At 38.9% G+C, this 15,232-nt stretch overlaps 2 protein-coding genes across 6 annotated transcripts in view; both read left to right on the top strand.

Annotated features, from left to right (window-relative positions):
* The window catches only part of atp6v0a1b (ATPase H+ transporting V0 subunit a1b), a 37,425-nt gene extending 26,130 nt beyond the window's left edge, over positions 1 to 11,295 (top strand). For all 5 annotated transcript variants that reach the window (XM_044338425.1, XM_044338424.1, XM_044338426.1 and 2 more), the window contains one exon: positions 9,479 to 11,295. In XM_044338425.1, coding sequence (XP_044194360.1) covers positions 9,479 to 9,572 — 94 coding nt within the window. In that variant the 3' untranslated portion in view covers positions 9,573 to 11,295. The remainder of the gene's footprint in view (positions 1 to 9,478) is intronic.
* A 1,629-nt stretch (positions 11,296 to 12,924) lies between these two features.
* LOC122971422 (protein NLRC3-like) lies at positions 12,925 to 13,533 on the top strand (the record flags this gene model as incomplete). Its single annotated transcript, XM_044338062.1, has 1 exon — positions 12,925 to 13,533. A coding segment is annotated over exon 1 (594 nt), but the record flags the coding sequence as incomplete, so codon positions are not given.
* Positions 13,534 to 15,232: the final 1,699 nt, after the last annotated feature.

Consider the following 15,232-nt stretch of genomic DNA (forward strand, 5'->3'; position numbering starts at 1 on the left):
CATATGTGCAAGGTGAGCACATACACACACCAAACTCCCACACCCATGCACACATCACGTGTACAGAGCACATGCAGAAAGTAAACACCCTCATATGCCTACACAGTGAATCCCACACTGACAGAAAACATACACACCGCAAGCTGTCAGTCTTCACCTCTTGAAACAAGTATTTCTGCCAAAGCTGTAGTTCTTCAGTTTTACATGCACACCAGGAATGCTAGCAACATGAAACATTCCTGACCCAAAGTGGTTTACCAAACTGTCGGACTCCAGATAACCTCACACACCCTCCAGCTCCATCGCCTCCTAGCACCACCTCCACTCTGCTGATCCAACCTGCACCAGTGGAAACTGTACTGACACACACAGAGTCAAACATTATGGATGTAACGGATCACCTGGAACAGGACTACGATAATGTGATTACCATTATGAGAGACAGCCATGCAATAATTATGCTTCATAAAAAACTTGTTAGAAGGCAGCTGTAATAATGAATCACATTAATGGATACAGTTTAAGAGGTGGGATTCTCACTGACAGTATTTTGAGAAGTGCAAACAGGTGGAGCGCTGCAGAGAATTATGGTGAGAGGAGATGAGGAAGAGGTGTTGTGAAAGTGATGATGATAAATGTTCAATATCTCAAGAGACAAACATCCCTTTCAGCACATTACATAATTATATGTATATAGTGATTTATATGTTTCATATACACACTGGGTTTCTCTGTGAGGAAGGGAGAGAGTTTTTTTAAAGTGAAAGAAGTGAAGTGAAAGAATTTTACGATACAATTTCAGTTTTTGTTGACATTGTCAAGACATTGGTGAGACAGGTGATAATTCTATTTTATGTTTATTATTGTAGTCGTAGTGGGTGGTGGTGGTGTACCCCCTCATGTATGTTAATGGGGTGGATGCGATATTATGAATACCACTGAAGTTGCAAATCTCCCAGTATACATGACTGTGGTGTGAGTGGAATGACTATATTAGTGTGGATCACTGCTTGCTTTGCTATGCCAAACCAAAGATATTTTATTTTATTACAGTATATATGAGAAATGTATAATGAGGAAGTATATTTGTATTTTCTCACTTACCTCCAGTAGTTTCTATTCATGCAGATCGTTTTGGGATTGTTTTTTTTTTTAAGATTACATAACATGCTGTCAACAGTTTTCACATGGACTTCTTCGTGTGATACAAAGTAGTTTCAGTGAAAACTGTTGACAGGGACGTTTAACACTGTGACTACCACACACACATCTTCCAATGTATTGGGATGTAGGATGAAAACTATCTCTATGGCTCAATACCACTAGAGTTAAATTAAATATGTTTTTTGTAATTTGATTGAACGCGTAATTATAAAGAATTAATCAAAATCATCATCTATAAATATACACACTAACCTAATATGGCCAGAAGGTTTTGTAATAACTTGCTCTCCAACCACAGAGCTGAAGTACAAAACAAAATTGACATTCTTGAGCTTGATCAGTCAGATTAAATCCAGTGTCATTTAATTCAATTTGTTTCATTCAGTTACAGAATGTAAGGCAAACTTTAAGGCTTTTCTACAACAGAAAAGAACTTCATTTTCTGTTGTCATTCATGTAAAATGACAGAGAATCAGTGTTATTACATATTGAATGAGTTTAATATTTGTCTTTGTAGAGTACCATATTTTCTGAATGTTCCTCAGCACAGTAAATTTACTTGCATCCACAGTTAAGAGGATACTGTAACTCTCCAATCCTGACAACCTCTGATGTCTTCATTTGAGGGGAAAAAGCTAAGAGTGGATTTTCAGTTCCTGCTGGTTCCTGGCCTCAGCGAGTGAGGGGAGATGCCCAGGAATGTCTCCCAGCCGTGGCAAATATTTGGCCTGCCAGAGCTGTGAGAGGGCAACACTTACAAAGAGGAAAGAAATGAGAGATCCTCTTATCTGCCTCCCCACACAAGCTGTGGAGGTGGAAAAAATGCTCGTACCTAACACATACTACGCTTGACTTACTCTGGTGTGTGAGTGTGTGTATGTGTGTGTTTGTGCAGACAACTCATCAGCATGTGTGTGTGAAGAGTGGACACCAGAGCAGAGAGGGTCCAGGTTAACTGCTGTTTACTTTGAACATGACTATTTCCATTCACTCACCTCTGCGAAAAATACTCCTCTACTCTTTTTAACCTTAGCGGAGACCTGTTGAGCTAACACGCTGCTGCTTTATTAACAAAGTAGCATTCAGAGGTGGCCTGTATAACCATGGCCTCTTACTGGTGGTCACTGGGAGCTTAAGCATGCGCTTAAATTAGAAATGATCACTGATAGAATCACTTTGTGATATTTGAAGCACTGAGCTGCGTTCTGTTTGGATAGAGGTGTGGCTCCTGCCTCAGGTGATGCCCTTCCTCTGCAGCTCACTGTTTCACTCGCTGTTTATATCATATGAACCTTCTGATTTCAATTCCAAATCCGTTTGGCAGCTGAGTTTTACAGTTTTTTGATATTGATACTGATATTGTATTTGAGCCTTAATAGATAAAACTGGCAGTTTTCTAACTGTCTGACTCCCCTACTGTGTCTGTGGCTCTCAGCTCCAAGCCCACTTGAAGACGTGGGCTGAAGACGTAAATCTCTAAAAACGACTCACATATATGTAGTTTCATATTTTAAAAAGGCTCATGTGAAAAAACCTGCTGATCACTGTAGTTTTTAACAAATGTTACCCAAACAATGAATCCACATTTGGTGATCTACTACCTATTTCTGGCAGCAGGATGGTGTGTGTGGGACTAATAAACTGCAGTGTGTGTGTGTTCATGGTAATGAAGGTACATGTCACCCAGTGCAACAGTGTGATGTGTTTTTAATAGAAGGTCTAAGGCACAGAGGAAGAAGATGTATCAGGCTTTGATACACACATAATATTTTAGTAAATCAATTCATTGTTGGTTTGGCTCTGGACATGAGATTTGTTGACAATAAGAACAATATAGAATATCAACAGCTTTATCTTGTAAAAAATGTGACAGCGATTTATCAGCCAATCACACCAAACAGTCATCGTCTCAGTAATATATATTACTGGACGTCCTATGTATGTCCTACACAGGGTCTATACCTGGATGTCCATAAAAATGTAATAAAGTATTTTGAAGAGGATTTTTTTAAACATAAATGGACATTCATGACAGGCTCACTACCTGGTAAAGACTCCCTCTGATCATCTCTGGATATTAAGAACATCAAATCATCATCATAATTTAGAAGCACTTTAGGATGACTACTAGATGTTTTTAGATACTGTACGTATTAGCACTAATAGAACATTTCCTAGGCTAAGGTTCTGCATCTAGAGCAATTTCTGAAATGCCAAATTTGTAAGAAGCAGGGATTTGTTAATAAAATACATATCATGCAGGGATGAAGTCAGGCTAACATGACCAGGCATTTCCTGCAGCAGGTATAACAAGACAAAGTCTTTCATGTTCCCAGTTATAATGCAGCAGAATCAGCTCATCCAGCTCAACTTGTGCATGGTAAGATAGAAGATATTCCAATTTTTAACCAAAAAGAGCCAAGTAACTCTTTATAGCATCCTAAATTTGCTAATATATATATATATTTTCCTATTTTCATTATATTTTTGTTTCTTTTCAGGCTCAAATAATACCACAGGTATAAAGGATTAAGCCCATGTCAGACCAGAAAGAAGCCCAGTGAGATTCATTCAAGCATTTTTCTGAAATAGGTGATGTTGGAAGTTTGGAGATGTAGTGACTACTTGTGAGGCTAGCATGATCATGATGAAAACTTAATAGTTCATTCAAGAGATGCATTTGCCCTCTTATGGCAATCCATGTGACACAGCTGATTGGATGACTTCCTTCATTTTGGATTGTCTGGCTCGCTGTTCCCTAAAAGATCAGCACTGCCGAGACAAACAGCACAAATTTGCTTGGCAAAATTCACCAATGTTGAACTTTTTCCGAAAACTCACTACAGAGTTACATCGCCTCTGTGAGCAGATCTTGTGGGAATTCCATTGGAGTGAATCCATCCAAAATGTCCCAGGTTAAATGCTGGCGTGACTGGTCTTGTGTACCGGAATGGTAGAATGTGGTTCCTAAAAGGGAACTGAGAGCAACATCTAGGGGTCTCTGTCATTTCATACAGGGATTATGCTATGAGTTCTTGCTCTTGCCTCCAATTGTCTGATCTGTCATAAAGAACAGCTGTGCAGCTGCTGACATGCAGACAAAGGTGTGTTGTTTGGCCTTTGCTCAATTCTTACCCGTTCTACACTGACTGTATTAATATTGTTTCTGGTTCAACTCAGCTGATTACTCCAGCCTTCAAGAAAGCTTTGTACAACATGACCTCCAGCCTGGAACATACAGTCCATGTGTAAGGCAGATATGTGGGACTATCCAAAACATACAGTATGTGTCCTGGAAGAACAACATAGTCTGGATAAAGACAGCTGTGCTCAACTTTGAAAGTTGGTCAGATCACTCTCCACTTGTTTACAGGAACGACAGACAGACAGACAGCTTCCACTTCAACCTACTTATAAAAGTCAGCAGCAGTTAAGCATTAACACCATGCTTCTCCAAGAAAAACACAGATAATCTCTCCCGCTCCTCATTTATCCATCTCAACATCATGACGTAAGGCTCTGCGTTAATAGCAGGAATGAGACCAGAAGGATTAAAGAAAATAAATGTGTTGCTTTCCCCTAATAGGTTTAAAAGGAATCATCTATCACACAAAAAATGCAGCAGGATGCACCTGTTAATCTCAACTGTACACTGCCCAAAACGAGCCAATGATAAAGGAAGAGTCACTGAGAAAAAACTGAAATGGCTTAATGCCAGCAGATAGTTAACTACACAACCACAGGAGGTCTGACCTGCCTCACTCCTCTCCTTCAACCCAATATATCAAATTGTAATTTTTGCACTTCATATATATATATATATATATATATACATAATAAAAGTTCAAATCAGGACAGACTTGGTATGAGATGGTAGGAGATACTCAATATTAAAGGATCAAATGATCACTACTTTTGAGTGAGTGCTGTGACGTTCCAATGAAGAATGTGCATCACTTCAAACAGAGGCTCTACCCAGTAATCCACCCATGTGACTGACAGTGAACAGGCAGCTAATGTAGATCTTGCTGATGCTGCAGCTGCATCTATATGGGTATAATTCTGGTTATAGTAAGTTGTCAAAATTATAAATAACTTTTAATACTATATAATTATTTAATATCAATAAGTCTGGAAAAATCAGTTCCTACATTACTAAACAAACATTAAAATAAATGGATACATAAAAAGATGCAACTCTGCAACACTATCACTTTTAATTGGAAGCTAATTTTAGCCCCACATATTTTGAAACTTTGAAAATTTGAGCATGGGAGTTCATTCTTCACGACTCGAGGTCCACTTGCTTTTTCAGAGCTTTCTATCGCATCTCACTGGTGATAACAGGAGGTTCTACAGTAACCCCTGGTCTGGACAAATGTGAATGTTCTCCTTGACATTTTCCATATGACATGAAAACAATAGTGAAGATGACCTCTCGATTGAGCAGGCAGCATATCAGAGTCTAGTTTTATTGGTGGGGATATTAGTGGAGGTGTCAGTGACTGACTGGTCTGGCTCTCAGCAGCCATATTTGGTCACGTAGTGATGTGAGCTTGTGCAGACTGTAAGATTGTACTCATAAATGTCCCATCCACTGACTCTCACAGATCATTTATTAATACTGCTGTCATCCCTGTGTGTATGAACGTCTGAGACGTGTTTTATTGTACAAGTAAGAAAGAGAAGGCAGCTCAAGCATTTTAAAAGGCTAAGCTTCCTACTGAGCTTACTGCTTCCTGCAAGGCAGTGGAACATGTAGCTCGTTAAAGCAAAAAATATGGGCTGATGGGCAGAGTGAGTTTCTGCATGTGGAACTCAAACGTTTTCCTAGTTCCGTGCTTTGCACTGCTGCTCAATGTTTATTTTAAGTTTGATTAAATCATCTTCAGGAAGAAGATGACCAGTTCTCATCATATTATGACATATATTACCATTTTCTAATAAGGCACACGTTATAAAGGTTTCAGAAATTCTAACTTTGTTAATGTAAATTTGTGTTTACTGACGCTTTACAGATTAGTTATAAGTCAATCATAAGAACAAACTTTGGGCTGCCGTTTTGTGAAAAATCCGATGGGCTGGTGGCGCACTTTCTATTTGTTAATAACCAGGTTAAATTGGGCTGAGCTCCACCTCCTTATGTCTAAAACACATCCTTACTCAGCCCAGCTGTGTCACCTTCAATGTCATATCATTTCACTCTTCACTTTATGTTTTGCTGGACAGCAACATCAAGGCCAGCCCTATAACAATTGTTGTCCGTGAGTGAGTGACTTAGTGATTGATACAGTTTCACCATTGCTGGTGGTATTGGAGTTTCCTGGTGCTCAAAATCAATCGGCATGAGATGATGGAAGCGGAGGACAGCAGTGCGAGACAGGGTGACTGTGTTTCCTGCTCTGAGCTCTGAAACTCTCAGCTGCAGTGTTAAATGCAGTGAAGTCAGCTAAAATCCTGTTTGAACAGACGCATACCAGCGTCCCAGGAGAGACACTCTGCGGTGCATTTGGATTTTATAACTGAACTAATACCGCAGCCTCCTTAACTGGGAAAGAAGCAGAAAAAAGGCACAAAGATGCATGAGGGAATTAAAGCATAGTTAAAGCACCCAAAATAACCATCACTCTGACAATACACTCAATGCAGAGTGAAAAACGAGAGACATCCACAGATAGAAACAGATAAGAGCAGAGAGTTAATGATAATTAAAATAGTTGTAATTAGAATTAAGAAAAGTTCTCTTTTAAATTAAACAAAGTATTGTTATTGCAGCTGCATTGATAACCTTTTTTTTTACTCAAATGTAGCGTTGATGCTACTTCAGTACACTTTAACAGCAAATACTAAAGGGGCCACTATAGAAAATTGCAGATGAACATATGATATCCAGGAATTCACATTATAGACACTACCACTGACTATCCCTGTAACAAATTGGCCACAATTTCACACACTGACCATATGTGGTCCAGCCATATACTAGGTTTTGACCTAGTCTTGTTTGTTTTGTGTGAGCTCTTCTCATTTGTGATCCAATTGATGTGGGCAGGGCTCAGCTGGAAATCTGTGTTGTCATGTATTTCTGTGCACCAATGCTTGAATCAAAACATAACGGCAGTTATGGGGTTGTCTGATTATGTTGCCAGGTTTACTGTCAATCAAGCCGACCTTAGCTGAGTTTATGACTGTAAAGGATGATTTTTCCCTGAACTTTAACATTGATTTAGTAACGAATATTTAATATTATGGGGAAGATTTGAGACCATGTTTTTAGAGGCTTCCAACTATGATGAGGTTGATTAATAAGTTGTTAAGTTTTCAAAATCTGGCAACCCCAAAGTTGGTATTATATATCTATAAAGTTTTAATAAATGATTTATTAACCATTAGAAAAGCTAATAGTCACAACTTATAAACTTTATAAAGGCTGCCTTATTAGAGAGTAAAACACAGTATAGTACAAGTCTCGCTTACCAGAACATGTTAAATTCCTACACCAGCAGTCTAACAAGCAGGCTCAGCCTCATCTCCCACGTAACACATGGAAACAATACTCATGTGTTTGCTACAGTCAACCAGTACTCTGTGGTACATCAAGTACTACTCTGAGTTTTTTATATGTAGACACAAAAGCTTCAGGTAGAATTACAGGCAGCCTCATGTACCAGTTCACTGAACAATGGGGCTGATATTAGCCTTTTATTAAAATCATATATCAGCCACTAACTCTGTCATCCAAAGCTATTTGTTATGTTATGTTATTTTGAGCATCTTTATTTTTTATATTGTATTGTTATTTCAGATGGCTGGCCAGAGAAAAGTTCCACTGTTGTGTGGAAGGATTTACTTACGCTACACTTTGTCTTACTGACAAGAATGAGATTAATATCACAAAAAACCACCCAAACTGCACTCAAATCTGGAGGTCATACATGCCAGCTCTCCAGGTTTCTGCTGTATTTATAAGGCCATCTGCTGGTGAGCTCTTGTTTTGCTTGTTTTCCTGTGACTGTGAAAGTCAAAAGAATTCAAAAATGCATTAGGAACATATCAATAGGTCTGTTAGTATGACAGATACAGGTGAAGAGGTTTTGGTGGTAGTGAGTCAAGTTCAGTCAGGATGTCACAGGAGGGGAATGGTTCAAAGCTGTGTGTATTGACCACTTTGGTCCAGAATAAATTGTCTTGACAGCTGTTGTTTTGATCACTGTGAGATTTGGTTCACACATTCATGGATGAATGTAATAGATTTGCTGCTCCTCTGACTTTTCATTTATGGCTATCATCAGGTCAAAATGTTAATTTGTCCAATAAATTTGTATAACTGAATTCCTGCAAAACTAAACATTTCCACGTGTGAACATGGTGAACATCAACATTGTGTTAGCACTCCCATGCCAACCACTCCCATTTTTTCCACTTACTCAAACATAATTGTTAAAGTCTCCTCCAGTCAAAAATGTGTCATCACCTAACTATGATGTTTGAGCTTCACTGTTTAGAATGATGGATGTGCAGAGTTTGTTTTCACATTCATCTGCTGAAAGTGGAAAGTTTCTCTGTGTGCACCTTAAATCTGAATTAAAGGCATGTAGCTACAAGCCGGATGTAGACGGAGTAGATATCATTCAAAGCATATGTCTACATACCCGAAGGGGATTTTTAAGGATAAGAAACAAACAACCTGAACTTTTATGCATCTTACAATTAGGTTTCTTTACAATGAACCATCTGCTTGAAACAAAGTCGCTTGTGAAACATGTTATCTGACCATGTCTACCAGCGAAACACCATTGATCGTACAATTGTACAAATGGATAACAATGCACACAAAGTAGTTGCCTCAGCACACCTGACCGATCACTGCATCAAGTTTGTGTAAATATCAGTTTCAGAAAGTTACAAGATTGTCAGTCGCAAGCCCCAGTTCCAACAGTTCAGACACCATATGACTTTCTTCCGCCTGTAGTTGCGTTCATTCTTGTTTGTTATATATTTGGTTGACAGGGGAATAAGAGTGAAATGTATTACCTGGTATGTTTGATGGAGAGGTGTGTCAGAAGAGCCATTGGCAGGACAAATTCCATCTCACTCACTGTCTGAAGCTCAGCAATTTTATCATACATCTTACTGTATATTTTAAGAACAGACAGTCAGACAGTGTTTCAGGTCAGTAACCTGACATGGATCATATTCAACAGGAAGCATTTTCAAACAGGGACTTTTTATTGTTGGTGTTGGTATATTTAACCATACTTGTTAAACCTCGCTTCTGACCACTACTTTCTTCCTTCTTGACTTTACTTTTCAGGGTGGAGTTCCAGAATAAGTTCTACTGTGGCCAGGGCTTCAAGTTTGTCCCATTCTCATTTGAGAGCATCCTGGATGGACGATTTGACGAGTGATCAGGCCTCAGCCCCTCCAGCATGAGCCAGCAGGGTCCCCAGCCTTCCCTCCTCTGTGTATGTACTTGTGTGTGTGTCGGTGTGCATGAGCCCAAGTGCAACCCTCTGTCACCCTCTAGTGGCAATTTGTGAAACTTTATTGTGTATGAACTATAATGTATTTCTTGTAAATGTTTTTTTTTCCAGTGTGCGCGTACCTATATTGATTCCTCCTCTGCTATTGTGCAGTACCATCACTGTACTGAGCACTCAGTGTGTTCACCACCATTAAGTTATCCATTAACAAATACATTTAGAGAAGTCTGTGTCGTTATACTCATAAACCTTTGCATTTCTGTGTCATATGCTATAGTGAGTGTGGATTAAAGTTGCCCCTCTTAGCAAACTGCATCACACTTCTGTTGGAGGAGGGCTAAAAACCAGGCTTTCTCAGTGTGGTCAGTTGGTGTCTGGTCAGACAAACTGAACCAGAATCCAGAGTTGAGATAAACTACTTCAAAACTGTATCCTGTGAAGGCACCTTAAGTATATGTACCACTTGGAACAGTTAGGCAGTGGGAAAACCTTTAAATATCCATCCAGCTCATGAAATGACTATGTAAGACCAGCTGTCCTCTTTCTCCTGTGTAATCAGATCATTTACACACAGCCATTATAGAAAACCCAGTGTTTACACTTAGCTTGAAGTTTTACCGTAAATCTGTTGCTCCATCCAAAAGAGAAAATTATCAGACGGTGCTATGGAATAATAATATTGAGATAAAAGACAGGCGAATTGTTCTATTGCCCATTTGTATGCAGTCAGAATACATTTCATTCATCATGTTAATGTGTTTAACTTGCAGCATGGGTTAACTTCTGCCATAGCTAGTTTAGATACAGTTCAATTGTTTCTGAAATAAGATAATATGGAGTTGTAAGACCACAGTTCAACATGTGGCAATAATTGTGGTATTACAAAAGCAATATGGTTCCTCTCAGTATTCGATCAGTATATCCAGAAATCACATTTTTCATTTCCATTTAATTTTACAATAAACTCCAGCAGTTTAGCGAATCAGTGTATGTATATTATTTGTTACTATATATCATGGTAAGATGAAGACATGGTGTCCTCTGTGCTGTGATCTGTGTATTCCCTGTGCTCATTCTATGTCAATCGCTGTTGTAAAACCAGTTGAAGAATTGAACTGATCCATTTAACCTAAAATGTCAGACTTCACTGTGTGGAATTACTTCCAGTTGCTGCGGAAATGTAGGAAATAATATCACCAATGAAATAACTGTGGCAGAACTTTGTCCATCCTTTGTTTCTGAAAAAAAAAAATTCTTCCAACATATTTTAAGCTCAAGTTAAATTTGAAATCACAGTGCACAGCATTTCCAACAAGCCACTCCATCCGATAGTCACCACAACCATTAAGAGTTAAAAATGTGAATATTTATGCTGTTCTGCACTGAAATATTCAGTAACAATCATGTTCATCTGATAATCATGTTTATTGATGCTGAGTGTCATTTCAGTATTTGTTTGGTGTTTTACTTTATGAATACAAATATAAGTGATTACATAAAATGTTTCTTGTATTTGTATTTGCATTTGGATGCCAAATGACTGCAGAACAAGAGCCTCTAAACAACAAATGCAACTGATGTTGGTCAGTAACTGGTGAGATTGTTCAATGTGTTTGTGATCAATAATAAACAAAGACTTGGGGATTCATCTTGCATCTTGTGTTCTCTCTCTCTCTCTCCCTCTCTCTCTCTTGACCTGTTGTTATGTTTAGGTTTTGGGTCTTATTTATATTAGGATTGTAGATTTGATTCATTGATTGGGACAGAGGGCAGTTTTAAACATTAAAGATGCACTGCACTGGAGTTAGCTCGAAGCTAATTTACCAACAGTAGACTGAAGAATAAAGTGTTAAAATTTATGGAGAAGGTAAATGATACAAAAATTGGATGATTACATCAGAAAACTGCTGTCTTTTTCCCAATGTGTGACTGTATTTCATGTCCAAATATTCAAAAATGACATATCTCCCTGCTCATTTTGTATGACACAAGAAAAATATCAATGTTATTTTGTATGAAATTATAAATATATGTTTTTTTCATCCAGATAGCTAGAGGAATCTTCAAAACAGCAGCAAAGTCTTGTTAGACAGCCTTCTGGGCTTTTCAAAGCTCATCGGGTATTAAAAAAAACATTCTTAGCTCTGTGACCTAAATGTAATGATAATACATGAGAGTCACAGACTGTAGCTCCTAATGGCCCTGATATGTCTGCTTTGTTCTATCAGTGCATTTGACCATTCTTCTCTATGAATGCCTTAACCCACAAGGCTTTCTTGCTCCTAGGCACAAGTCTAAGTACTACACTACACCTGCTGCAGTAAATCAGCTATAAGGCCATGTTCAGACAGACATCAGCACTGTATGAAATAAAACACAGCCATCTTATTCATTTGAATGGGACCGTTGTGTTGGCACAGCAGGGTCATCCAGCAAAAGTGGAACCTGGCTCAGCATCTACCACAACAATATCATATCATCCAGCAACACATTGTGCTGGCCAATCAAATACATTAAAGCACTCATTCCTGGATGGCTACTTTGTAATGTGTAACAGTGTATTTGTACTGTTCTCCTTGCTAGCACAGATGACAAAATGATTGTAAAATCCTGTCACATAGTATTACAAACTGTTGTGCATTGTTTTGTTATCATACCAATGGATGTATCACTCAAACCAGCCTACCAGGATTTTTTTTTCTCATCACTATCTGAAACAACATGTCCCCACCAACGCAGCCCCTTGCATTTTTTTTTCTTGGTCAGAATGCCAGGTTGAACATTAAACTTGTGACATCAAGTAGTACTGTGACAAAATCACAAACTTCTCCTGTGTCGACATCAAGTAGTACTGTGACAAAATCACAAACTTCTCCTGTGTCACTTAGTTGACTGAATTTATGGTCAAATCATGCTTGTGTATGTAGGCACCAAGAAAAGTCCCATATTCCAGCTTTTTACACTGCTGCTCTAAATTGCACTTATTGGTCTCATTTGCTGTTTGCTCCAACAAGAACTAATGTCACCATTTGCCTGTATAAACTCAAATCTAATCTTGAGAGTAAATTCTAATGTTTGCTCAAGGGAATTGCGAAAGCAGGAAACCCAGCACCTCTGAATCAGATCTACACAGAGTTCTATCACAGAGGGAGGGACTGGAGAGGTCAATGATGAACATGAGGTCAGACAGATTGAAACAGCATCCAGGAAACCAGCGAGACTGAAAACCACAATCACATGTAAAGACTTATTTCAACCCCTGCCTGCAAGAAACCAACCAATCAGAACAGTGATGACAAAGGGTGTAGCTGGCATTGGGAAAACAGTCTTAACACAGAAGTTCACTCTGGACTGGGCTGAAGACAAAGCCAACCAGGACATACTGTTCACATTTCATTTCACTGTCAGAGAGCTGAATGTGTTGAAAGAGAAAAAGTACAGCTTGGTGGAACTTGTTCACCACTTCTTTACTGAAACCAGAGAAGCAGGAATCTACAGGTTTGAAGAGTTCCAGGTTGTCTTCATCTTTGATGGTCTGGATGAGTGCCGACTTCCTCTGGATTTCCACAACAATGAGATCCTGACTGATGTTACAGAGTCCACCTCAGTGGCTGTGCTGTTGACAAACCTGATAAGGGGGAAACTGCTTCCTTCTGCTCACCTCTGGAAAACCACACGACCTGCAGCAGCCAATCAGATCCCTCCTGAGTGTGTTGGCATGGTGACAGAAGTCAGAGAGTTCACTGACCCACAGAGGGAGGAGTACTTCAGGAAGAAATTCAGAGATGAGGAGCAAGCCTGCCCAATCATCTCCCACATCAAGACATTACGAAGCCTACACATCTTGTGCCACATCCCAGTCTTCTGCTGGATCACTGCTACAGTTCTGGAGGATGTAGAAAACATTTAATTTAGCTTAGTAATTGTGCAGTTTTATTGATATGGCTGCACAGGTGTTTTTTTTAAATGCTCACTGATGGTGGGAAATTATCTTTTCAAAATGTGAACATCTACCAACCACTATGTTCAAATTCACCTACCACTAAATAATTATTTTGTGTCTGAAATTTACCAGCCACTAATATTTTACCAGCATTTGGCTGGTGGCTGGTGCTAATTTCCCATCCTGTTTCTATTATTACTTTATTGTGGTGGATAAAAGAATAACAAATTATCCTTTGAAAAACATGAAAAGCAGATGAAGAGATTAAGGAAATAAATCTATTAACTTTAAATCTATTAACTTTACTCATAAATTGTACAACTTGTGCTACAACCGCAATGAAGAATATAATATAATATAAAATTATAAGTTTAATTTGGAATCCTGCCACTTTAGTAAACCAGATAATTCAGCTGATGTGTGACTAGCTAGATACAGTGAATATTTATTGATTTTGACAGACCAAAAAGTGCAACTCACCGGAGACGGATGGACAGGCGCTCCGCAGCTGAGACGGACCACCTGTGGTTGGTGTACATCCGTGATATCCTGGCACCAATCCTCACCAACGGGTCATCAAACTGGGCCCTGGTCAGCCTGAAATAACGCTGGAAATGGCTTAGCCTCACAAAGCACATTACAAATGTTGGGCATCCCACTTACTTTGTGGTTAAGACGCATTTATAAACCGCAATGTCCTCAGTTTGCAACTTCCGTTGCATGTCATCCCCCTCACTCTCATCATTTTCTGTCTACCATTCTCTACCAATAAAGGTGAAAATGTAAAAAGAAATTGCTAAAAAGAAAAACAAATCTTGAGGGGGGGCCTTTCTAGACAACACAGATAGGTGACTGCATAGATTCCATTAGCATAATCAGACATTCAACCAGAACGTGTTGACGGTGACCTGAAGCTCCATGCAATGTGACCTGAACTAACACAGGTAAAGTGCAGTTCCTAGTTTAGAAACTTATGAACCAATAGACTATTTTTCATATTGTGGGATGATCTGTTGGGGTTAAAGACCATAAGTCAGATCTTCATCTTCAGAACAGCAAGAGACGGCATCTAGTGCAGACAACCTTGATTTTTATTGTTTCTGTTCTCCGTATGGCCAAGTGTTCAATAAATATTCTCAGCATTAGGACATCAAAGGCTTCTGGAAACTTTCTTCACCGATGAGGTGACCATTGACCAGCATTCCTCCATAACAATTGGCATTCACAAACAAAGACATGGTAAGGCACTTACCATGTCATTTGATGACATTTTAAAGAAACTGTGTGTTCCTTTAACTGTAACATTGGTTCGAAATTGAACAAAATATGAAATTAAAGGAGCTGACAATGGTTGAAAATCTCAATACATTTACAGAAAATACAGATGTTGAAACACGTTAAATTAAGCTGATAGCAGTTGGTTACAGAGCAGAGTGTGGTTGTGAAGAGAAAAAAGTCTGCAGGTTTGTGTTTTTAACCTCTGCAGTACCACTGATTTCTGGGCTAATTCCAGGCTATGCTCAACACAGAGGGACCCACCTGAGGTTTAAACTATAGAAAAGACATTTTCGGGATAGTGTGAAGCGCAGGTAATAAATGATGTTATTTGCTCACAATGGTTTGTGCCAGGCATTACACAAGT

Source organism: Thunnus albacares, chromosome 20 (assembly GCF_914725855.1).
Source record: "Thunnus albacares chromosome 20, fThuAlb1.1, whole genome shotgun sequence".
In the NCBI taxonomy this organism is placed as follows: Eukaryota; Metazoa; Chordata; class Actinopteri; order Scombriformes; family Scombridae; genus Thunnus; species Thunnus albacares.